Source organism: Pan paniscus, chromosome 1 (genome assembly GCF_029289425.2).
Source record: "Pan paniscus chromosome 1, NHGRI_mPanPan1-v2.0_pri, whole genome shotgun sequence".
NCBI lineage: Eukaryota > Metazoa > Chordata > Mammalia > Primates > Hominidae > Pan > Pan paniscus.
The window spans coordinates 198,082,918-198,107,749 of record NC_073249.2 but is presented as its reverse complement, the minus strand read 5'-3'; the positions used below and the strand labels follow the sequence as shown (position 1 = coordinate 198,107,749).

The 24,832-nt window shown below is 43.9% G+C and overlaps 1 protein-coding gene across 2 annotated transcripts in view; it reads left to right on the top strand.

Annotated features, from left to right (window-relative positions):
- YTHDF2 (YTH N6-methyladenosine RNA binding protein F2) overlaps positions 1-24,832 on the top strand; it is a 35,141-nt gene continuing 10,309 nt past the window's right edge. Inside the window, exons 1-4 of one of the 2 annotated variants that reach the window (XM_063593539.1) lie at positions 1-2,589; positions 3,100-3,124; positions 3,702-3,781; positions 7,847-23,169. In XM_063593539.1, coding sequence (XP_063449609.1) covers positions 2,563-2,589; positions 3,100-3,124; positions 3,702-3,781; positions 7,847-9,526 — 1,812 coding nt within the window. In that variant the 5' untranslated portion in view covers positions 1-2,562 and the 3' untranslated portion in view covers positions 9,527-23,169. Of the gene's footprint in view, positions 2,590-3,099; positions 3,125-3,701; positions 3,782-7,846; positions 23,170-24,832 lie in introns of those variants that run through there. The other variant, XM_003828101.7, reaches the window with a different exon arrangement.

Sequence of the window (24,832 nt, the reverse complement as noted above, 5' to 3'; positions counted from 1 at the left end):
AAAATTTTTATTTTATTTTATTTACTTTTTTGAGACAGAGTCTCGCTTTATCACCCAGGCTGGAGTACAATTGCACGATCTGGGCTCACTGCAAGCTCCGCCTCCTGTGTTCAAGTGATTCTCCTGCCTCAGCCTCCCGAGTAGCTGGGATTCCAGGTGCCCACCACCACGCTCAAGCTAATTTTTGTATTTTTAGTACAGACGTGGTTTCACCGTGTTGGTCAGGCTAGTCTTGAATTCCTGACCTCAGGCGATCTGCCCTCCTCGGCCTCCCAAAATACTGGGATTACAGGCGTGAGCCACCGCACCCGGCTTTTTTTTTTTTTTTTTTTTTTAAGTTTATCTTCACGACAAACCTGTTGGATAGGTATCATTATCCATCATCCCCTTTATCAAATGAGGGAATCTAAGAAAGGTTTTAGTCGTTTACCCAGTATTGCACATCTGGGTGGGGAAACCATTATTTAGACCCTTTGTCTCCCAGCATATGACTTCTCGTCTAATGCTGTTTTTACAATGCCATGTTGCCTCCAAGGGTAAGTATAGGCAACTGCTTACAGTTTATACATAAATCTGGGCCATGGAGCTAAGTGGCTGATTATTATTATTTGTTATTTATTTATTTATTTATTTTGAGACGAGTCTCGCTCTGTTGCCCAGGCTGGAGTGTAATGGCGTGATCTCGGCTCACTGCAACCTCTGCCTCCCGGGTTCAAGCGATTCTCCTGCCTCAGCCTCCGATTAGCTGGGACTACAGGTGCATGGCACCATGCCCAGCTAATTTTTGTATTTTTAGTAGAGTCGAGATTTCACCATGTTGGCCAGGATGGTCTCGATCTTCTGACCTCATGATTCGGCCCGCCTTGGCCTCCCAAAGTGCTGGGATTACAAACATGAGCCACCGCGCCCGCCGTAGCCGAGTATCTTTAAAAAGAAGTATTACTAGGTTTATTCTATTCCCTTGATGGAATCTATGCTCCCAGACTTGACATTTTACTGTCTCCATTAAAAGTCCTTCACCTTTGGTGCCTGACCTTATTCATTCCTACCATAAATGTGATTATGGGCAGAGAAAAAAAGTGCTTTGAGCACTTTGACCAAATTATGATGTTAAATCCAAGATGCCATGTTATTTATTTTACCGAGTCCACCCAAGCCTCCTATATCCAGCGTGTGGATAGTACGAGGTTGACAATTAGTGCATTAGTTACCTGTTTACCACGACGTACTTGCAATAACAAAAGCTATTAGATGGGCTTTCCTAGTATCAAATATTCCTGCATGAGTTGGCTTTGCTTCTGATTGAAAATACTTTTGCCCATCCTTTGCATCTCCCCTATATTCTGGTTCCCTAATACAGAGTCTCGTAGGGGTAGAGAGATACCATTATGTTAGTGTCAGATACACCTGGCTATTTAATAGTTTTGTAAACTTGGGCACATTACTTAAGCTTTCTGTTTTTCCAGTCGTAAAAAACCGAAAGACTGATAGCGATTTTGAAGTTGTCGAAAAGACTTTAATGTGTTTGAAAATACCTAACAACAAAGCCTGGCCCACAGCTGGTATTTCAATAATGTTAATTTCCTTGCTTCCCTCTTGAGGTCCTTAAGATTCATAGGTTCTCCGGACTCCTTGAAAGTTTTGTGTAGATGCATGAGGTGTATTTTTCTTGGAAATAAAGTCCACAGTTTAACAGATTATCTTGGGGCCAGCGATTTCCCCGAAAATAAATTGTAGATTCTCCTTCCTGCAATGCTAAGGGGTGAATCTCTTTTGCGGGAGACTGGATTCTTTCGGTGTGTGTTTTGCTCTCTGGGTACTTCTTCTCTAGTCGGCTAACAGAGGAGGATGACCAAGCCCCTCGCGGGGGCGGGGGCGGGTCACTCCCGGACAGGGCCTCCATGAAGTTTCCCTGGGGACTGTGTGACTCCCTAGGGGTCGGGTTACCTCCCAGATGGGGGTGGGGTATCACTTGCAGCTGGAAGGCAGGTTCATTTTAAGGTCTTGCGGGCTTCGGAGGCCCCTCCCTCACTGAGAAACCGGCTTTTGTCGTTCTTCTGAAGCCAGAGCTAGTCTTTCCAGGTGTTAGTCGAAACCTCGTGGTGCGACCCTGGTCGTCCCAAACCCCCTAGGCCTTAATCCTGGGGCGGGGAGGCCGTGAGCACAGCTTCCGCTCCTCCAATCCGCCAGAGGGCGCAGCGGCCGGCCTCTCCCTTCCCGGGGTTCTTCGCGCCGGGCCCCTTCCGCGTGGGTGAGTGAATGTGAGAGTCAGCGCTCGCGCCGCGCGCGCCGTCCGCCTCCGCTGTTCGGCGCTCTGCTTTAGGCGGTGAGGGGCGGGCGCGCGCGTAAAAGCATAGAGACGGGCGTTGAGCTCTTGGGCTAGAGCGTCGCCGAGTCGGAGCCGGAGCCTGAGCCGCGCGCTGTGTCTCTGCTGCGTCCGCCGAGGCCCCCGAGTGTCAGGGACAAAAGCCTCCGCCTGCTCCCGCAGCCGGGGCTCATCTGCCGCCGCCGCCGCGCTGAGGAGAGTTCGCCGCCGTCGCCGCCCGTGAGGATCCGAGAGCCATGTCGGCCAGCAGCCTCTTGGAGCAGGTACAGGCCCGGCCCGCATGCCTCGGCCATTGTGTGAGGCGAGAAGGAGCCCGACTAGGCCCGGGCCCGCCGCCCCCGGGCAGGCCGAGCCGAGCCGAGGCGTCGTCTCTTGCGGGCCAGGTTTCGGGCCTCTCAGGCCGGCCGCGCCCGGCGCCTCTCCCTCAGCCTGCTCTTCCCGCTTCTCCTCCGGCCTCGGATCCCACGGGCCGGGCCGCGCCGCGTTCCCTTCTTTCGGCGGGCCTCGTTTTCCTTCCTTGTTTCCTTCCCCTTCCTTAAAGCCCTGGGTTCCTCGCGTCGCCAGTGGCGCGTCTGCCGCGTTTTCTCCCCTGCCCCACGGGCCTGGCGCTTTCCCCCGCCTCCCATTTTCAGCCTCTTCCTCACTACCATTCCTGACGCCTCCCCTCGGGCCTGCTCCTTTATTCTCCCTTCGGGCCCTGCCTTAATTTGTTCTTCCTTTTCCATTTCTCCTTTGGACAACTTGCTGCTCGGCGACGTTTCCTTCCCCTGCAGAGACCAAAAGGTCAAGGAAACAAAGGTAAGCCCCACTCCGCCGGTGGCCCTGAGCCGGGAGGGGGACGCGGGGCGGTGGGGGCGGGGTCTCCGGGAAGCGCCCCGGGCGGAGGACCTTTCGGAAGCCGCTTAGTTCGCAGGTGCCGCACACTTAAGTATTTGACCCTTTCGGTGTGTTCTTGCAGCTGGCGAACAGCTTTTTCGCTAACAAGGAGTAATTCATTAAGGGTGGGGGTGGATTGGGTTTTGAAACGCTCCAGGTCCTTAGTTTCCTGTAGGTCTTAGAAGGCCTTTGTTTTTCATCCTCGTGGATCACTCTCTGGAAGTACTCTCATGTGATGGGGGAGGGGAAGCGGGAGGGAATGGAAATCCAGAGGAGCCAATGAAATGACCTTTTTAGATCAACTTGCTCTGGGTGGAGGGGGACATTTTCACTGGCGACTGTCGCTTCAGCATTCACTGTCATCTCTTACCCTTTTGAAGTTCAATCTTACGTGCTTTGTTAACTAGTAAGGTTTTTCTCTGGTTAGCATATATGAACTAATTTGAAAGGGAGATTGTAGGATTGGGACACTCCTAATTGAATTTTTTTTTTTCTTTAGTACAAAATGGATCTGTACATCAAAAGGATGGATTAAACGATGATGATTTTGAACCTTACTTGAGTCCACAGGCAAGGCCCGTGAGTAGTTAACTATTTACATATCTAATCGAAGGGTGTGGTATATTCTTTCTCCGCCTTCTACCAATAAATCCCATTTTCTGAGGATTCATTTTTTTTTTCTTTTTTCTGTTTTCTGTTTTTTTGAGACTGAGTCTCGCTCTGACGCCCAGGCTGGGGTGTAGTGGCGCAATTTCAGCTCGCTCCAACCTCCGCCTCTCGGGTTCAAGCGAATCTCCTGTCTCAGCCTCCCGAGTAGGTGGGATTACACGTGTGCACCACCGCACACAGCTAGTTTTTCTATTTTTTTAGTAGAGACGGGGTTTCATGTTGGCCAGGCTGGTCTTGAACTCCTCAGATGATTCACCCGCCTTGGCCTCCCAAAGTGCTGGGATTACAGGCGTGAGCCACCACGCCTAGCCGAGGATTCACTTTCTTAATACCTGTATTTTTTCTCTGCCCTCTATCAGGAAATCCCATGTTCTGAGGGTTCACCTCCTTAATACCTATTAATGTATTATAAAACAGTTAACTGCAAATGTCAGGCCGTTGAGATTCCCATCTCTGTAATATCAGCAACCATACTGTATTGAGAACGTAATACTGATAACACTCTACTGGCAGTAACATGTGCATGAGTAATTGTCTTCTTCCTTACCAAGAATGTAGCAGTGCAGAATTTAGGGATTCTTACAGTGTTAAATATTCTGAATTTTCACCCCAGAGAACTTTGGATTCATATGATAGGGAAAGTTCTAATGTAAAATCACCTGGAGGCGGGAAGATCTCTTGAGCCCAGAAGTTTGAAGCTGCTACCTACGATCATACCTGTGAAAAGCCACTGCGCTCCAGCCTTGGTGACAGAACAAGATCTGGTCTCTAAAAAATAGTCACCTGAACTTCATTCAGTGCTGCAGGACTGGCTGGCTTTCTTTTCTCTAGTTTATGGGTTCTTAGATTATCAGAACTATTTTGGAGTTAGGAAATTTTTTTTTTTTTTTTTTGAGACGTAGTGTCAACTCTTGTCACCCAGGCTGGAGTGCAGTGGTGCAATCTCGGCTCACTGCAACCTCTGCCTACCAGGTGATTTTGCCCGCCTCAGCCTCCCAAGTAGCTGGGACCACCATGCCCGGCTACTTTTTTAAATTTTTTTGTAGAGATGGGGGTTTCACTATGTTGCCCAATCTGGTCTTGAATTCCTGAGCTCAAGAGGTCCGCCCTCCTCGACCTCTCAGAAGTGTTGGGATTACAGGTGTGAGCCACCATGCCTGGCTGAGTCAGGAAATTTTTGAGTTGAGCTGCACCTACATCTGTGGAGACTAACTTTATTTCTCACCGAAGGGAGGTATAGGATTTATAAAATGGAGTGAAAGTTAAAATACTGTTTAGCACAAATGAAGATCAGTAACGTTGGAGGTTTTTGTGGCATAGTCTTTTAAAGTTGCATGTAGATTCAAATACTAATATGACCTGTGCATGTAGAAACTTGTTTGATTCAGCAGTTCTTTTGTATTATTATCTCTGATTCCAAAGACAGTTACACTGTTGTAACTAATTTAACTCCCCAGATTAATAGGCCAAAAGGAAAACTGGCAATATATCTTCCAAAATGCCCTGAAAGGTCAAGAAATTTATAAGTTCTGAATGTATGCTGTATGAAACATAGTTGGTAGTCCTGAATAACTGCATGCCCATATATGGATCTGATTATCACATAAAACTTGTAGAATCCCTGTGTAAAATTTTCAACACTGAAAGTATAGAAACCACTTGAGCAAGTGATTGGAAAAAAGTTTTCACAAAACACAACCAGTTAATCAGGAAAAGTAGGGAAGGAAGTAGAGGAATGAACTATTAATAGGTTCCTGCTATTGAAGTAGTTTGCTTACATAATCATTATAACAGGGAGAGTTGGAGCATTTAGAAGCATAATTCTAGGTAGTTCTTGTAAAACATTGTGTAATTCAGATTTTTGAGCTTGAGCATGTGGGAGCCTGCCAGTTCAGGTACAGACATTCAGCTGTGTCTTGGCATAACCTGTGATATTAAGTGCATTTGATTTTTCTTTCTCAGGTAAGCCAAAGCTTAAATGTCTTTGTTTAAAAAAAATTTGGCTAATAATATAAATCTTAGATGAGTAGATGAGGAAGGGTAACCTGAGAATCTAGTTCATTGTCTAGAGTAAGTCATCTACTTTTTAGCCAATTTTTCATTACCGTATTTTGGAATAATACTTCAAGTTTAATCTGTTGATTATAGGCTGAATTTCTTATATATGTGGATTTGGGTCTGCTAAAATTTTTAACCTTACCTTCATGAGAAATTTTAAATGTGAAAAGGGTATGTGTGAAAAGACTTCTTTTGTTTTTATGTATTTAATTATTTATTTATTTATTTTTGAGACAGTCTCTCACTCTGTCACCCAGGCTGTAGTGCAGTGGTGCGATCTCGGCTCACTGCAACCTTCACCTCCTGGGTTCACACCATTCTCCTGCCTCAGCCTCCCGAGTAGCTGGGACTACAGGCGCCCGCCACCATACCTGGCTAATGTTTTGTATTTTTGCTAGAGACGGGGTTTTAACTGTGTTAGCCAGGATGGTCTCGATCTCCTGACCTCGTGATCCTCCCGCCTTGGCCTCCCAAAGTGCTGGGATTACAGGTGTGAGCCACCGCGCCCGGCTATTTATTTTTTTTGAGACGGAGTCTTGCTCTGTTGCCCAGGCTGCAGTGCAGTGGTGCAGTCCGGCTCACTGCAACCTCTGTCTCCTGAGTTCAAGCAATTCTCCCACCTTAGCCTCCTGAGTAGCTGGGATTACAGGCAGGTGCCACCACGCCCGGCTAATTTTTGTATTTTTAGTAGAGACGGGCTTTCACCATGTTGGCCGGGCTGGTCTCCAGCTCCTGGCCTCAAGTGATTTGCCCGCCTCAGCCTCCCAAAATGCTGGAATTACAGGCGTGAGCCACTGTGCCCGGCCTGTTTTTATTTTATTTTTTGGAGACAGTCTGGCTCTGTTGCCCGGGCTAGAGTGCAGTGGTGCCATCTGGGCTCACTGCAACCTCGGCCTCTTGGATTCAAGTAATTCTACCGCCTCAGCCTCCTGAGTAGCTGGGCCTACAAGTGTGTGCCACCATGCCTAGCTAATTTTTTGTCTTTTTAGTAGAGACTGGGTTTTACCATGTTGGCCATGCTGGTCTCGAACTGACCTCAAGTCATCCACCCCTCTCTGTCTCCCAAAGTTCTGGGATTACAGGCGGGAGCCACTGCGCCTGGCCATATTTCTCATTTTACATCCTCCAGAAACCACTGTGCATTTCCTTTTCAGGTTATAACTGAGTAGTGGGATCTATTGATATTCCCAGATAGTTTGCCAAGAGGCTAACACTATAAACTGGTAGTGAACCTTGCTTTTTGGTTTATGATTGAGGAACGGCTGTACAGACATTTGGGCTAGAACTTGAAATTTCCATTTCTTTTTGTTATTCTTGTTTTATTATCACCTGGTTTGTGTAGGAAGTTGATAAAAGGATTACCTCAACACTCAGGACTTAAACAGTTTGTGAAATGCTAAGTTTTCTCTTTACTTAGTTGTAGTGCTAAAGCTAAGGCCCATATTCACTGTATCAGCTTAACTTTAAATGTTTAAACATTTCAGTTATTACACCAAAATTTCTTATGATATAAAAAATGCCCTTGTGTTTATAGGAAATCATCTGATGTGCTGCACACTTTTTTTTTTTTTTTCCCCTGGAGATGGAGTTTCACTCTTGTTGCCCACAGGCTGGAGTGCAGTGGTGCGATCTAAGCTCACTGCAACCTCCGCCTCCTGGGTTCAAGTGATTCTCCTGCCTCAGGCCTCCCAAGTAGACAGGGTTTCATCGTGTTGGCCAGGTTGGTCTCGAGCTCCTGACCTCAGGTGATCCACCCGCCTCCACCTCCCAAAGTGTAGGGATTACAGGTGTGAGCCACCGCGTCCGGCCTGCACACTCCTTTTTATAGTATATTTGAATTGCGTGACTAGGTGGGGGGAGGAAATAGCCTGATGTTAATTTTTTGTGTTTTGATTTGCCTTTTTTTTTCTTCCACAGAATAATGCATATACTGCCATGTCAGATTCCTACTTACCCAGTTACTACAGTCCCTCCATTGGCTTCTCCTATTCTTTGGGTGAAGCTGCTTGGTCTACGGGGGGTGACACAGCCATGCCCTACTTAACTTCTTATGGACAGCTGAGCAACGGAGAGCCCCACTTCCTACCAGATGCAATGTTTGGGCAACCAGGAGCCCTAGGTAGCACTCCATTTCTTGGTCAGCATGGTTTTAATTTCTTTCCCAGTGGGATTGACTTCTCAGCATGGGGAAATAACAGTTCTCAGGGACAGTCTACTCAGAGCTCTGGATATAGTAGCAATTATGCTTATGCACCTAGCTCCTTAGGTGGAGCCATGATTGATGGACAGTCAGCTTTTGCCAATGAGACCCTCAATAAGGCTCCTGGCATGAATACTATAGACCAAGGGATGGCAGCACTGAAGTTGGGTAGCACAGAAGTTGCAAGCAATGTTCCAAAAGTTGTAGGTTCTGCTGTTGGTAGCGGGTCCATTACTAGTAACATCGTGGCTTCCAATAGTTTGCCTCCAGCCACCATTGCTCCTCCAAAACCAGCATCTTGGGCTGATATTGCTAGCAAGCCTGCAAAACAGCAACCTAAACTGAAGACCAAGAATGGCATTGCAGGGTCAAGTCTTCCGCCACCCCCGATAAAGCATAACATGGATATTGGAACTTGGGATAACAAGGGTCCTGTTGCAAAAGCCCCCTCACAGGCTTTGGTTCAGAATATAGGTCAGCCAACCCAGGGGTCTCCTCAGCCTGTAGGTCAGCAGGCTAACAATAGCCCACCAGTGGCTCAGGCATCAGTAGGGCAACAGACACAGCCATTGCCTCCACCTCCACCACAGCCTGCCCAGCTTTCAGTCCAGCAACAGGCAGCTCAGCCAACCCGCTGGGTAGCACCTCGGAACCGTGGCAGTGGGTTCGGTCATAATGGGGTGGATGGTAATGGAGTAGGACAGTCTCAGGCTGGTTCTGGATCTACTCCTTCAGAACCCCACCCAGTGTTGGAGAAGCTTCGGTCCATTAATAACTATAACCCCAAAGATTTTGACTGGAATCTGAAACATGGCCGGGTTTTCATCATTAAGAGCTACTCTGAGGACGATATTCACCGTTCCATTAAGTATAATATTTGGTGCAGCACAGAGCATGGTAACAAGAGACTGGATGCTGCTTATCGTTCCATGAACGGGAAAGGCCCCGTTTACTTACTTTTCAGTGTCAACGGCAGTGGACACTTCTGTGGCGTGGCAGAAATGAAATCTGCTGTGGACTACAACACATGTGCAGGTGTGTGGTCCCAGGACAAATGGAAGGGTCGTTTTGATGTCAGGTGGATTTTTGTGAAGGACGTTCCCAATAGCCAACTGCGACACATTCGCCTAGAGAACAACGAGAATAAACCAGTGACCAACTCTAGGGACACTCAGGAAGTGCCTCTGGAAAAGGCTAAGCAGGTGTTGAAAATTATAGCCAGCTACAAGCACACCACTTCCATTTTTGATGACTTCTCACACTATGAGAAACGCCAAGAGGAAGAAGAAAGTGTTAAAAAGGTAACCCACTTATTATTATTAAGATTTTTAGGGAAGGAGGAACCAGAGAGAACAGAAGAGGTATTATACAGTGAACCATTAATAAAAACTCTGTAAATGAATACAGTATCACCTAACAGTTCAAGGCTTTATAGAAGTATAATTGGTTTTAATACTTGAACCCTAATGTGAAGGAATGTGAGAACATTAGTAGAGGACAGAAATACGGACTTTGAAAGGAAAGCAAAAACAGTACAAGGAAATCAGACAGAAACAGTACATGATGCAGAAAGAGGTGAAGAATGAGTCAAAGAGATGCAGAGGGGTAATGGAAGTGATAAAACCATAGAAATTAAAGCAGAAGATTGAGTCTATAATATGGCAGAGAAAAATCGAAATGTTCTCTGTTGGATTAACTTGGCCTAGCTGGGGTTTTGTGGTTATTTTCAAGAGTCAATACGTCATCACCAACTCTTGAAATCACTTCTGTCTTTCCTGTGACAATTGGCGGTGTAAAAGAGTCACTTCTGATTTCCTCTGTAACAAGTGGGAATCTTGGGCAGAATGATGAGGAATGGATTCAAACTAGAGTTGAATTTGAAAGAGTTGGTAGCGTTTGCTCTGTGAGTATTGAGTGAATGTAAACTTTAGGATTATAAGAGGATGATAAAACTGGTTGGAGCAGATAATGATATATTATCTGGGATTTATACTTACTTTTTTTTGGACAGGGTTCTCTGTTGCCCAGGCTGGAGTGCAGTGGCATGATGTCGGCCCACTCCAGCCTCCACCTTCAGGGCTCAAGTGATCTCCCCATCTCAGCTTCCTGAGTAGCTGGGATCACAGTCATGCACCACCATGCCCGGCTAGTTTTTCATGTTTTTTGTAGAGCTGGGTTTTGCCATGTTGCCCAGGCTGGTCTTGAACTCCTGAGCTCAAGTGATCTGCCTCTGCCTCCCAAAGTGCTGGGATTACAGGTGTGAGCCACTGCAGCTGGCCTAGACATTGTTAAATGTAGGAAGTAGGTGAAAAGTTTATGAGCAAGGAGAAATTTTTCTTTGAAGATCTGTATATTAGTGGTTGAGAGAATCCTGAGTTGATTAATCTCAAATATAAAATAAAGTCTAACAAGCAATGTTTTCCTTAAATTTGTTATGAATTCATAGGGATCTTATACGTGATCTAGGATCTGAGGCATTGTTAGGCTGCTCTATGAGAATTTATTCCTTTTAGCAGTGGAGGAAGGGCTCGTTGGTACAATCTTCTTGGAGGTACATAGTTGTTAAAGTAGGGATGGTTGCTATTTTATCTTCCAGTGGGTACAGATTAATAAGAAATGGGAGTTACACTTGTCAGTGACACTAAAAGCATTGGGAATGGAGAACCAGATTATTGAAAAGTTGGCTAATAAACTTCCTTTTTGATAGTCCTTTAAACTCCTCTCTTCCCCACAGTTAAATAGTTTAACTTAAAGTCTTCCATATTAGGCCTGGCGTCGTGGCTCACGCCTATAATCCCAGCACTTTGGGAGGCTGAGGTGGGCATATCACCTGAGGTCAGGACCAGCTTGACCAACATGGAGAAACCCCGTCTCTATTAAAAGTACAAAATTAGCCGGGTGTGGTGGCACATGCCTGTAATCTCAGCTACTTGGGAGGCTGAGGTAGGAGAATCACTTGAACCCCGAAGGCAGAGGTTGCGGTGAGCCGAGATCGTGCTCTAGCCTGGGCAACAAGAGCTAAACTCCCATCTCCCCCCGCCCCCCCCCCCAAAAAAAAACTAACATATTTTGGCCTGGCGTGGTGGCTCACACCTGTAATCCCAACACTTTGGGAGGCCGAGGCAGGAGGATTGCCTGGGCCTAGGAGTTTAAGACCAGCCTGGGCAAAGTAGTGAGACCCCATCTCTCTAAAAAAAAAAATTAGCTGGGCATGGTGGCACACACATGTTGTCCTAGCTACTTTGGAGGCTGAGGAAGGAGGATCCCTTGAGCCCAGGAGTTAGAGGTTGTAGTGAGCCATGATTGCATCACTGCACTCCAGCAGGGGCAACAGAGTGAGACTCTGTATCAAAAATAAATAAAATTTACAGTATTTTGTAGAAAAAGATAGTTTATTGGTGCTTTTTGCTAGACATCTGAAGGGCTCTAAATGGTCATCAGGCTTCTGTTTCTAGAGGGACAAGTAAGGAGGCCATGATCTTTTAGGCATCTTTTAGTAGCATAGCAGATTTATAGACGTCTGAGGGGCATCTAGGTGCTTGGTTTGTCCACTTGAAATGTGTACTATCTTATTAATCTTTATAATAAAATTCTGTCCTACATCTTGTGATTAAAAGCAGGAAGGAAATGATGAATTTAATGCACAGCATAGTTGTTAAGATAGACTTGTATGTGTTAGGGCCAGTGGGGAAATACAGGGTCATTTTCTTTTCAATTTTGCATTGCTGGGGCCAGATGAAGAAATATGGGTTTAGAAATGGAGTAGCAGGCTGGGCGCGGGTGGCTCATGCTTGTAATCCCAGCACATTGGTAGGCAGAGGTGGGCCGATCACTTGAGGTCAGCAGTTTGAGGCCAGCGTGGTGAAATCCCGTCTCTACTAAAAATACTAAAAAAAAAAAAAAAAAAAAAATTAGCTGGGTGTGGTTGTGGGTACCTGTGATCCCAACTACTTGGGAGGCTGAGGCAGGATAATTTCTTGGACCCGGGAGGCAGGGGTTGCAGTGAGCTGAGATCATGCCACTGCACTCCAGCCTGGGCGATAGAGACTCTGTCTAAACAAACAAGTAGCAAATTTGGGTTTTGTTAATTTAGCTTTTGGCCAGGCTCTGGCTCACGCCTGTAATCCCAGCACTTTGGGAGGCCGAGGTGGGCGGATCACCTGAGGTCAGGAGTTTGAGACCAGCCTGATCAACATGGAGAAACCCTGTCTCTACTAAAAAATACAAAATTAGCTGGGCGTGGTGGTGCATGCCTGTAATCCCAGCTACTTGGGAGGCTGAGGCAGGAGAATCGCTTACACCTGGGAGGCGGAGGTTGCAGTGAGCTGAGATGGTGCCATTGCCCTCCAGCCTAGGCAACAAGAGTGAAACTCCGTCTCAAAAAAAAAAAATTCAGCTTTTAATCAAGTATGTATTTTGATTATGTTTGCTAGAGTGGTTCAGTTAATGATAATTGAGCTTGATATGTAGGTGTAAGATTCGTTTGTTGGAATTGACCAGCCTTTTAATGTTTTCATAGAATGAGTGCAATAATAAACAGAATTTAGTGTCTTTGGTAAGCTAACTAATGGCTCTTTTTAAAAACCATTGCCCAGCGCGGTGGCTCATGCCTGTAATCCCAGCACTTTGGGAGGCCGAGGCGAGCAGATCACGATGTCAGGAGTTCGAGACCAGCCTGGTCAACATGGTGAAACCCTGTGTCTACTAAAAATACAAAAATTAGCTGGGCATGGTGGCAGGTGCCTGTAATCCCAGCTACTACTTGCAGTGGGCTGAGATTGAGCCATTGCAATCCAGCCTGGTGAAAGAGCAAAACTTGTCTAAAAAAAAAAAAAACCATTCCATAAAGACTTTTTTTTTTTTTTGAGAGACGAATCTCACTCTGTCGCCCAGGCTGGAGTGCAGGGGTTTCGCTGTGTTAGCCAGGATGGTCTTGATCTCCTGACTTTGTGATCCTCCCGCCTCTGCCTCCCAAAGTGCTGGGATTTTAGGCGTGAGCCACCACGCCCAGCCCATAAAGACTCTTGATAAGTGAGTATCCTAGTTCTCAGCTGGTGAGCAAACCACCAAATAAAGGCTTCAATTATACTTCTGTCAGGTTACTTTTTAGTTTACTCTCTTGTAAGAACTGCTGGCACTGGCCGGGCGCGGTGGCTCACGCCTGTAAGCACAGCACTTTGGGAGGCTGAGGCGGGCAGATCACAAGGTCAGGAGATCGAGACCATCCTGGCTAACACAGTGAAACCCCGTCTCTATTAAATAAACTACAAAAAATTAGCTGGGTGTGGTGGTGGGCTCCTGTAGTCCCAGCTACTTGGGAGGCTGAGGCAGGAGAATGGCGTGAACCCAGGGGGCGGAGCTTGCAGTGGGTCAAGATGGCGCCACTGGACTCCAGCCTGGGCGACAGAGCGAGACTCCATCTCAAAAAAAACAAAAAACAAAAAAAAAACTGCTGGGATTTCAGGAAGATGCCTATGATTGCTTCTAAGCCCGGTTACCATTTTAGTTAGTACTGCCTTACTCTCCTGTTGGTTACTATTTTCCTTAACATCTTTACATAACTGATTGTAAACTGTTCTTACAATCTTTATTAGGCTTTAAAGAACAAGCAGGTTTTATGAGAATGGGGCTCATAGCTCATTGAGACGGTAGACTCCCTTAGGTGAAGTGTTTGTGTGTGTACCTTTGTAGTATTTACGAGATTGCAGAAGCTTTCATGCCAGATGGGTGGTAACCCCATAAAGAAGTAGGGAAGTACTTAAACTTCATCCTGAAGGTGTCACAGCTGTTTTAAAGTTCCATGATTGGGCAGTATCTTGGCAGAACACACTGAAGCAGAGCCACAGCCATTTTTGCCTAGCATTATTACTGACTTGTTCTGCATGATCTAATTGAGTAACATAGAACCTTCAAGCATTAGATCTGTCAGGCTTGAAACTTAGAGCAAATTTTAGTGACATGTTTGATAGATGTGACTTACTTTTATTTTTTTAAAAAGCAATATACTGTGCTTTAGGTGTGGTTTACCTTGTTGAATACTGCAGATACTATTGTGTGACCTTTCTGCGTTTATTTAGAACCTTTCCCCAGTTAAGTATTCCCTATGACATCACTTTTGTTGGCTTCATAGTATTGTCAGACTTACTATAATTTACCAATCCCTAATTGTTGAATATGTCAACAATTTGTATTTTATTTTTTCTAATTAAAATAACACTACACTGAACATCCTTTTGTATAAATATTTACATCTGTCCTTTAGTAGTTAAATGTGTCAAAGGTGTATGGTTTTTTAAAATTAGTATTTTACCACAGACTCAGAAATTCTTACTAAAGGGGTATGTGCTTTGTGGTCTTGGCTAATTTCTGTATATATTGCTACATAAACCTTTTTCTTTTTTCCTGAAAAGTTTTGTTGAGGGAATCATTGTGCAACTGTTATCTAGAAGAAGGCAACAGTTAAGAGCCTTTCTTTCTTTCTTCCTTTTTTTTTTTTTTTTTTTTTGATACGGGAGTCTCGCTCTGTCGTCCAGGCGGGAGTGCAGTGGCGCATTCTCGGCCCACTGCAAGCTCCGCCTCCCGGGTTCACGCCATTCTCCTGCCTCAGCCTCTTGCGTAGCTGGGACTACAGGCGTCCGCCATCACGCCCGGCTAATTTTTTTGTATTTTTAGTAGAGACGGGGTTTCACCGTGTTAGCCAGGATGGTCTCGATCTCCTGACCTCGTGATCCGCCCGCCCCGGCCTCCCAAAGTGCTGGGATTACAGGCGTGAGCCACCACCACACCCAGCCGTGTTTCTCTTTTGACTCAACTTTGGAATAGTCTGGGAGAAAGGAGAGTTAACTTTCCTGAATGAGTGAATTTTTTTAAAGAAATTTCATAAAATAATTGGTTTAATTTTTGTCTTGTTTCTAGCCCTTTAACTACAAGTAAAAATGAGGGAAGTAGTCAAGAATAAGGGAAGCAGTCAAGTAGAGAGGACAAAGGACTAATTCTTTTAAAGTCCAGCATCTTGTTAGGTTCAATGGATGATGGAGCTGTGGGAGACAAAAATTAATGAAATAGAAAAAAAAGTAGACTTAATTGGGTACTTGGGTAAATGATTTTTCTGAATAACTGCAGAGCAAATGGAGAGTGAGGAGAGAGTTGAGTTACAGAGGAAATGTGATTGTGGTGGCAACAGTTTGAGTTTTAGTCTAAAAAAAAAGTCATTGGTATTAAATGGGACCAGTAGGATTTTTTGACTTTTCACTGTATACCCTTTTGTGCTATTGAAATTTTTGAAAAAAAAGTTTTTTTTTTTTTTTTTGAGATGGAGTTTCACTTTTGTCACCCAGGCTGGAGTGCAATGGCGTGATCTCGGCTCACTGCAACCTCTGCCTCCCAGGTTCAAGCGATTCTCCTGCCTCAGCCTCCCAAGTAGCTGGGAGTACAGGCGGCTACCACCATGCCCGGCTAATTTTTGTATTTTTAGTAGAGACAGGGTTTCATCATGTTGGGCAGGCTGGTCTTGAACCCTTGACTTTGTGATCCGCCTGGCTTGGCCTCCCAAAGTGCTGGGTTTACAGGCATGAGCCACCATGCCCAGCCCAAATTTTTTTAAGACTAGATTCTTCATGTCAAAAGACAAAGCTAGAATGAATGGTGGATAGAGGTTATATGGAGAAATATTTTTGTAGATGGAAAACTTGCTAAAAACGAAGTTCTTAGTCACAGAATTTCAGGTAGAAACTAAAAGAGATGTTATAGAAACTAAACTAGGGATGTTGTAGAGGGGGTTCATACATAGGGTAGTCTGGACTAGAGAAACCAAGGGATAAAAGAGGATTAGCTGACTCAGGATAACATTTGAGGTTTGTGAAGATGAATTTGTCCTTTGAAACAGATCTTTTTAGAAAGGTTGTTTCATAATTTCTGACCGAAGTATTTGTTACACGTAAAATAAGTAAGAACGGACTTGAGGCCAGAAAGCTGTGGATGACAGAAGGGATTGGTGCATTCTCAGTGAATTTTGGTACAGATTAGGTATGTGGGTAGTTTTTAAATATGTTTACTATATATATATATTAATGAAAAATTGTTTCCTAAACTGTGAAAAGGCTTATTAAAGAAATTTAGAGGCTGGATGTGGTAACTCATGCCTGTAATTCCAGCATTTTGGGAGGCTGAGATGAGCACATCACTTGAGCCTAGGAGTTCAAGACCATCCTGGGCAACATGGTGAAACCCTGTCTCTACAACAAGTAAAAAAATTAGCCAGGCGTGGTGGCTCTTGCCTGTAATACCAGCTAGTTAGGAGGCTGAGGTATAAGAATCGCTTGAACTTGGGAGATGGAGGTTGCTGTGAGCTGAGATTGTGCCACTGCATTCCAGCCTTTGTGACAGAGCGAGACTGTCTCAAAAAAAAAAAAAAAAAAAAAAAAAAAAAGGCTGGGCGTGGTGGTGCACGCTAGTAATCCCAGCTACTCAGGAGGCTGAGGCAGGAGAATCTCTTGAACCCAGGAGGTGGAGGTTGCAGTGAGCAGAGATTTTACCACTGCACTCCAGCCTAGGTGACAGAGTGAGACTGTCTCAAAAAAAATTCAAGTTTCTGTGATATAAAAGAGGAAAACATCCTCACTTGAGCTAAATATATTAAATCCTTAGGAAGTAAATAACCATGTGATACTGTTGGCTCCCATTTAGTATCTTACCACCCCACCACTGTTTTATTGACTCTTCAGATCTAGTGAGTGGGCATCCTGTTTTAAACCAGGATGACAAACATGAGCATTTTTTGTAAAATCCTAAGGCCATCTATGTCTATTTTTGTCTTGCAGATAAATATACTTGTCTATCTGCCAAAAGGGTTAAGGAAATTTTATTTGTATTACTCATCACCTTCCTTGCTTTGTAAATAGATAAAATGCCTCTTTCTGCAGCCTCCTTAAAGGAGGACTAGAAGAGAATAGATAACATTGAATTTGGATCTCTGAACCATGCCCCTTGTATCTATCTTTCAACAAACGTTTGTGTTAATTGCTGGGATGGAACAGAGAAACAAGGCACCATCTTTGCCTTAGAAGCAGAGGGTTTTAGGAGGACAGCAAAATGGATAAAATATGGGATAAGAGCTGTAATAGAGGAATGAATACATTTTTGGCATTCTGGAGAAGTGATTAATTACTTGGGGGAAATTAAGAATTCATGGAGGCAATAACATTGGAACCCTGCCAAATAAGTAATAATAGAATGATAAGCACTCAAATGGCAGCACAGTGCTTGGCACATAGTACACACAGAAGCTTAGCTATCTTATCTAACACTGTAATTCTCATATTTCAGATAAAGGAAGAGGCTCAGAGGTTATTTATCCAAAGTCTCATAGCTAGTAAGTGTTGGAGTTGGTCTTTAACAGAAGTCTCTCCAGCGATGTGTTGGAGCTGGCTAGTTGGAGCCAGCTGTTTAGCTTTCAAGAATACCTTTCTGCACATCAAATTACATTATAATTACCATCGTATTAGGTAATATTCAAATTCATTACTCTTGAGGTTATTTACAGCTGTTGTATCAATATATAATATGCTGTTGCACACTGATAACACATTGGTAATCTGAAATCAGCTGTGGTGTTGTTGTTGTTGTTGTTTTTGAGACGGAGTCTCACTTGTTGCCCAGGGTGGAGTGCAGTGCAGTGGCGTGATCTCAACTCACTGCGTTCTCCACCTCCCGGGTTCAGGGCTGCCTCAGCCTCCCAAGTAGCTGGGACTACAGGTGCTTGCCACCACTCCTGGCTAATTTTTGTATTTTTAGTAGAAGTGAGGTTTCACCATATTGGTCAGGCTGGTCTCGAACCCCTGACCTTGTGATCTGCCTGCCTCGGCCTCCCAAAGTGCTGGGATTACAGGTGTGAGCCACCATGCCTGGCCCAGCTGTTAGTTACATCGTGGAAATCGACAAATGCTGTATATAAATCAATGTTTAATTTTTGCTGATTGTCTAGACTTCATAGTGATGGAGAAAATATTGATTGCAGATTAAATTTGTGTGTCACGACTGTAGCTCTTAAATATTTTTCTTCAATAACACAAAAATTTGTCCTGCACAGTGGCTCACGCCTGTAATCCCAACACTTTGGGAGGCTGAGGTGGGAGGATTGCCTGAGCTCAGGAGTTTGAGACCAGCCTGGGCAGCATAGCGAGACCTTGTCTCTACAAAAAATTTTAAAAAAATTAACCAGACTTGGTGGCGCATAACTAAAGTGTAGCTACTCAGGAGGCTGAGGCAGGAGGATTGCTTGAGTCCAGGAAATGAAAGCTGCAATGAGCTGTGATCATGCCACTGCACCCCAGCTTGGGTGACAGCAGGAGACTGTCCCTAGAAAAAAAATTTTTTTTGAGGAAATATTCTGATATTTGAAAAACTATTACCCAGTTTAGCAAAGAAGTTGCTCAAAACATGTTTCATGTTTGTATATTGGAACTTACACCTGGAGAGCCACTGAGTCTCTAACCCCGAAGCTCATGGACTACTCCATGATCTATAAAGTTTGCCAGATAGAAAAGTAGAGAAATGGCTAGGTGCAGCGGCTCATGCCCGTAATCCTCGCACTTTGGGGAGGCTGCAGCAAGAGAATCACTTGAACCCAGGAGTTTGAGACCAGCCTAGGCAACATAATGAAATCCTGCCTCTACCAAAAAAAAAAAAAAAAAAAAAAATCAGCCAGGTGTGATGAGGCACACCTGTAGTCCTAGTTGCTCAGGAGGCTGAGACAGGAGGATTGCTTGAGCCCGGGACATCAAGTCTGCAGTGAGTCATGATGGTACCACTGTACTCCAGTCTGGGCACAGTGAGACCCTGTCTTCCAAAAAATGGCATTCTAGTAAGAGCATGTTAAAAACATAGTCTTGAGAATGCTTATGGTATGTTTTCAGAATGAGAAGTTTAATGTGGTCTAGAATGGTAAGTGATAACGCTGGAGAGATTGATTGGGAAAGTATATGAAGAGTTTCAGGATTTTATTCTTTTTTTTTTTTTTTTTTCCTGAGACAAAAATCTCGCTTTGTCCCCCAGGCTGGAGTGCGATGGCGCAATCTTGGCTCGCTGCAGCCTCCCCCTCCCAGGTTCAAGCGATTCTCCTGCCTCAGCCTCCCGAGTAGCTGGGATTACAGGTGCCTGTCACCACGCCCAGCTAATTTTTGTATTTTTAGTGGTGACAGGGTTTCATCATGTTGGCCAGGCTGGTCTCAAACTCCTGACCTCAGGTGATCTGCCTGCCTTGGCCTCCCAAAGTGCTGGGATCACAGGTGTGAGCCACTGCGCTCGGCCTAGGATTTTATTCTTTACCTGTGTTTTAGTTTGGTTGTAAGGAAGGGTAGTTAATTAGGGAATAACAGTTTGGAGGATGGGAAGGATGAAACACTTACTGAGCATTGACCTTGTTAAGCACCATGCTAGGTACTTTCATAGCCTTACTTTAATCCCCATACCAACCTGGGAGGCAGTATCCTGTATTTATAGATCAACAAATGGAAGCTTAGGAAAGCAACTTATCAAAACATCTATGAGGCTGGGTGAGGTGGCTCACGCCTCTAATTCCAGCACTTTGGGAGGCCAAGGTTGGCAGGTCATTTGAGGCCATGAGTTTGATACCAGCCTGGCCAACATGGAGAAACACTGTCTCTACTAAAAATACAAAAAAATTAGCCGGGCATGGTGACAGGCGCCTGTAGTCCCAGCTACTCAGGTGGCTGAGGCAGGAGAATGGTGTGAACACTGGAGGCGGAGTTTGCAGTGAGCTGAGATAGCGCTACTGCACTCCAGCCTGGGCGAAAGAGCGAGACTGTGTCTCAAAAAAAAAATTGGCTGGGCGCGGTGGCTCATGCCTGTAATCCCAGCACTTTGGGAGGCTGAGGTGGGTAGTTCGCAAGGTCAGGAGTTCAAGACCAGCCTGGCAACATGGTGAAACCCCATCTCTACTAAAAAATTAGCTGGGTGTGGTCGTGGGCGCCTGTATTCAGGGGGCTGGGGCAGGAGAATCACTTGAAACCAGAAGGCGGCAGTTGCAGTGAGCCGAGATTGCTCCACTGCACTCCAGCCTGGGCAATGAGAGCAAAACTTCGTCTCAAACAAACAAACAAAAAAATTAGCCAAGAGTGGTGGTATGTGCCTATAGTCCTATAGTCCCAGCTACTCAGGGAGCTGAGGGATGAGAATCACTTGAACCTGGGAGGCAGAGGTTACAGTGAGCCGAGATCGCAACACTGCATTCCAGCCTGGGTGACAGAGCGAGACTCCGTCTCAAAAAAAAAAAAAAAAAAAAAAAAAAAGGTGGGAGATGGCTCAGAGACTAAACGAGATGCTTTTACAGTATTCTGGGGAAAAAAAGATGATGAGGGCCTGAACCAGGACAGTGGGAACGGGAAACTGGATATGAAGAATGTGGTAGACATATTTGTTGACTAGTTTTTCAGAAATTAAAGATGATGAGAGGAGCAGCAGTTTAGGGTTAGGATTTGGGGTTGTATTGGCTTTTGGAAATAGTTTCAGGTGCCTGTGATAGTAGCAGCAGCCAGGTGATAGTAGGCAGCTGGGAATCTGGAGCTCAGATTGTTGACAGGAATTTGAATTTTCAACCCTCAGGATAGGTAAAGGCATGGAAGAGTTTGACTTTTCAAAGATTCTTGTAATAAGAATGGCTAACAGTTATTGAATGCTCTGTACAGTGTCTAGCATACAGTTGTCTTGAATGTATATTTAAATGTATGTTCATTTAATTCTTGTATCCTTGTGAGGTGTAGGTATAAGTAGCTCAGTTTTACTGATGAAAACATTAAAACACAGAAAAGAGTAAATAACTTTGCAAAGGCACATGAGATACGAAAGTAAAGCTGGTGTTCTAATTCTGCAGTGTGGTTCTAGAGCCAACACGAGTGAGAGAAAAGGACTATGGAAAAAATTCCCCAGAAATAACAAAATTTGAAGAATAAAGAGGGAGCAAGTGAAAGAGATTGAGAGAGAATAGTTTGAGTTTTAGAAAGAGAATAAGGAAGGGGCTATTCAGGTTGACTATTCCTAATTTGAAAATCTGAAGTGCCCCAAAGTCTGAAACTGAGTGCACACATGACACTGAAGAAAATGTTCATTGGAGCATTTCCTATTTTGGATTTTCAGATTAGGGATGCTCAACCAGTATGTATCTACAAATATTCAAAAAATCTGAAATCCAAAACATTTCTTACCCCAAGAATTTCAGATAGGGGATACACAGCCTGTATGGAACTTCAAGCAGTATGGTAGAGTACACTTAACTCAGAGGCTGCAGAGAGGTAACAGATGACTGCAGATGCCAGTGATGTCTGTTGAATAAAAAGTTGCTTTGCTATTAGAGACTTGAAAGTTTTGATCTCCGTACTTCATTCAAAAGACTCTGCATGTTTCTTTATCTTTGTGTTTGCAGAGTCGGTATCTTTCAACCTCTGTTCCAAGCCTTAAAGAGCTATTATAAAGCTCTTTTGTTTGCCTAGTATGGGCTGTTTTGGTAAATTAGACTATGTAAAAATGTCTGAAATACAGAGTTGAATATGAAGAATGGCAGCATTTTGATTTTGATGTGGCTAAAGATTGATCCAGGGAGGACTGCTATTTTTCCATGCTTAAACATTTGTGGGACAAGGGCTAGTTGGCAATGCTAGAATTGTTTAGTATATCTTGAATAGTTTAAAGCAAGAATCACTCAAGTATGAGCCATTCTGCTTACCTACCAGAAGTAAAGATTACTCCTCTAACAGTTTTTAGCATTGGAATTCTTTTTTTCCCTGCAAACAAAACTTTTCTTGGAACCTCATGAATGATTTTTACATGTTCAGCTTCCCTTCTCCCAGAAGATACCTGAAGCATCTCTCCTATGAAGCGTAATTTGAAACACACTAGATGACAGTGAATTTTTTAAAATGGGAATGATGCATGGAAGATGAGGTAGAGGGATCTGTTTTGATATGGGAGAAGTATGAGGATTCAGCAAGTTCAGCATCTCTTCTAAAGGTGTTGGGTGATTTAGTCTGGGCGCAGGTTTGGAGGGATGAGGAAGAGTTACCCAGGAGGGAGATAGGGAAGGCTTACAGCATTGGCTTTGCCTGCCTGCCTGCCTGCCTGCCTTTAAGGGACAACATGATGAAGGACTGTTCTTATAGTTCCTTAGGAGTTTATGTAGAGGAGAAAAAAAAGCTCTTTTCTTTGAATTAGGGCAAACGTTCTCTTCCTGCTTTTTTACATTCATCATTGAAATCCTGTAAGTCTGCACATGAGCAAGGAAAAAGTGGCAGCTCAGATCGTTGCTTCTTTCTCCTGCACAAAGCAGGTACCAGTTTAAATATGCATGCTGCTGCCACCTCCTGGACCAAATTCTAGTTCCAGTGGGCCCAATTAGTAGTACCCTAATGCTTTTCATTCCTTGCCGAATAAACAAATAGTCCCTCGTTGAACTGATTTAACTCCAGTTAGCCATTGGGAAAAGATATCAAGGAATTACGATGTATCAAATGAAACATTCTAGGGCAGCATATATTAAAGTACTAATTGATACAGTGTGAGACCAAGTATAGAAAAATAGCAAAATCAGTTAGAGCTAGAGTTACCAAGAAACTTTTATGGAAGACTTAATTTGAATTGGGTCTAAAAGGATGGGTAGGAAAAGACAGAAAGATGAAGAAAATGGCCAATCCCCTGTGTGAACTGTTGGATATAGAGTGGGAAGGGACAGGGGCTGGCAGTTGTTCTACTTTCCAACTCATTTGCACTTGGTATTGCAATTTCTGTTGGTTCTCAAGAGATGTTCAGTGTGCCTACTGCTTATGTCAGAATTCCAATTTTGCCTATATCACTTGGTGTACTACATGAAGCCATTTTAAGAAGATAGACTTAAAAGCTCTTCATGTGAGTTTTTTTGAGTAAGTGTGGATAGCATATAGAACTTAAGCGTTTGCATGTAAAAATCTTACAATGTGCAAACTATAAATATTTGCAAGTTTTGCATTTGTTTTTATTATAAAATGTAACCAAATTATAAAAAGCGTAGAAAACGAAAGAAATCACCTGTAATTCCTGTACTACAACAAAACTACTCATCTTGGCATTTTTTCTTTTCTTTACCTATGTAATTAGTTTATACAGTTATAATCATCTTGTATATAGTGTTCATTTCATCCTCTTTTTCTTAGTGCTTTAGGTATAATATTTACCCATATTTAGGCATTTGCTGGATATCTATAAGGCGCTTGTCATATATCCTCAGTCTCTTGTAATAATCCTGTAAAAGAGTGAAGATTATCTTCATCTTCCAAGTAGAGACCTGAGATTGAATAAGGAAAAACTAGATCACTACCTAGGAAGTAGAACTGGGATTTGTTTTGCCCCAAGGCTCTTTTTGTTTTTAGGCCATGCTATATCTTCATACTTATTTAAAATTGCTAACTGGCCGGGTGTGGTGGTTTACACCTGTAAACCACCTAGGATCACTTGAACCTAGGAGTTGGAGACCAGCATGGGCAAGCAATAATAAAAAGAAATTAGCCAGGTGTGGTGGCATGCACCTGTGGTCCTAGCTACCTGGGAGGCTGAGGTGGAAGGATCCCCTGAGCCCAGGAAGTTGAGGCTGCAGTGAACTAGGATCATATTACTGCACCCTAGTGTGGGCAACAGAGTGAGACCCTGTCTCCAAAAAACTAATAATAATAAAATTGCTAACTGTGTTTTCGTATCTGCTGATGCCTGTAGTCAGTCCCCTTTGTGGACATATAAAGAGAACATAATTAGTTGGAACGTAAGTATGTAAGCACTCAGTTTTAATTTTCCCATCACAAGTCTCAAAATGGAATGAATTAGATCTACTCTACATGACCTCCATGACCATTTGCTGAAGGTTGTAAAAGTTGCTGCTAATTACAGGCAGCAGGAATAAGGAAGAGTATAAACGGTTCTGGATAATGCACAGCGACAGGTTATTATAAGTAGAACCGTTTTAGTCTACCCCACTGTCATGTTATACATGAACTGCAGGGTTACCTCACTTTGGTGGCAGAGCTAGAATTAGAACCTAGACAAGTTCTTGGCTAATTCAAAGTTTTAGTTATGGCAAAAGTTACTTTAGTTGAGGTCGGTGGGCCTGCACAGTGGTGAGGAGAGGGGAAGTACGGTGGACCTGGACGTGAGAGCTTCAGTATATAAATGCCAAAAAATGGTAACTGATTTAAAACAACTTTTGAGTCACCTTGAAAGTTTAAAAAATACATTGATAACCTAGGTTCTACTTACAGACTTAACTGAATTAGAAATTTTATTTAATAAGCTCCCTAGGTATTTCTTGTAGGATTAGAAATGATTGAAGAGAAGTTTTTCAGTTAGTACAGAAAGTACCCTCTGAGAGTTCTTACTTTGAGATTCTTGTTCTCCCTTACCTACTGAATGAGCATCTTTGGAGGTGAGGCCTTGGAATCTGCATTTTATCAGCTCTACAAGTGATTCTCCTGTATTTTAAATTTGGGTGTATAAAGTTGATATTGGTAGAGCATGAATTATGGATTTTGTGGTCTTGATAATAAATATATAGGTACTGGAAAGACCTGGGGCTCTGGAGGAAGAGTTGGTTTCATATCTGCCGCTGTCACCAATATTGAAGATGGAAAATCCTCTGAGCCTAAATATCTTTAAAACTTAGGGAACATACC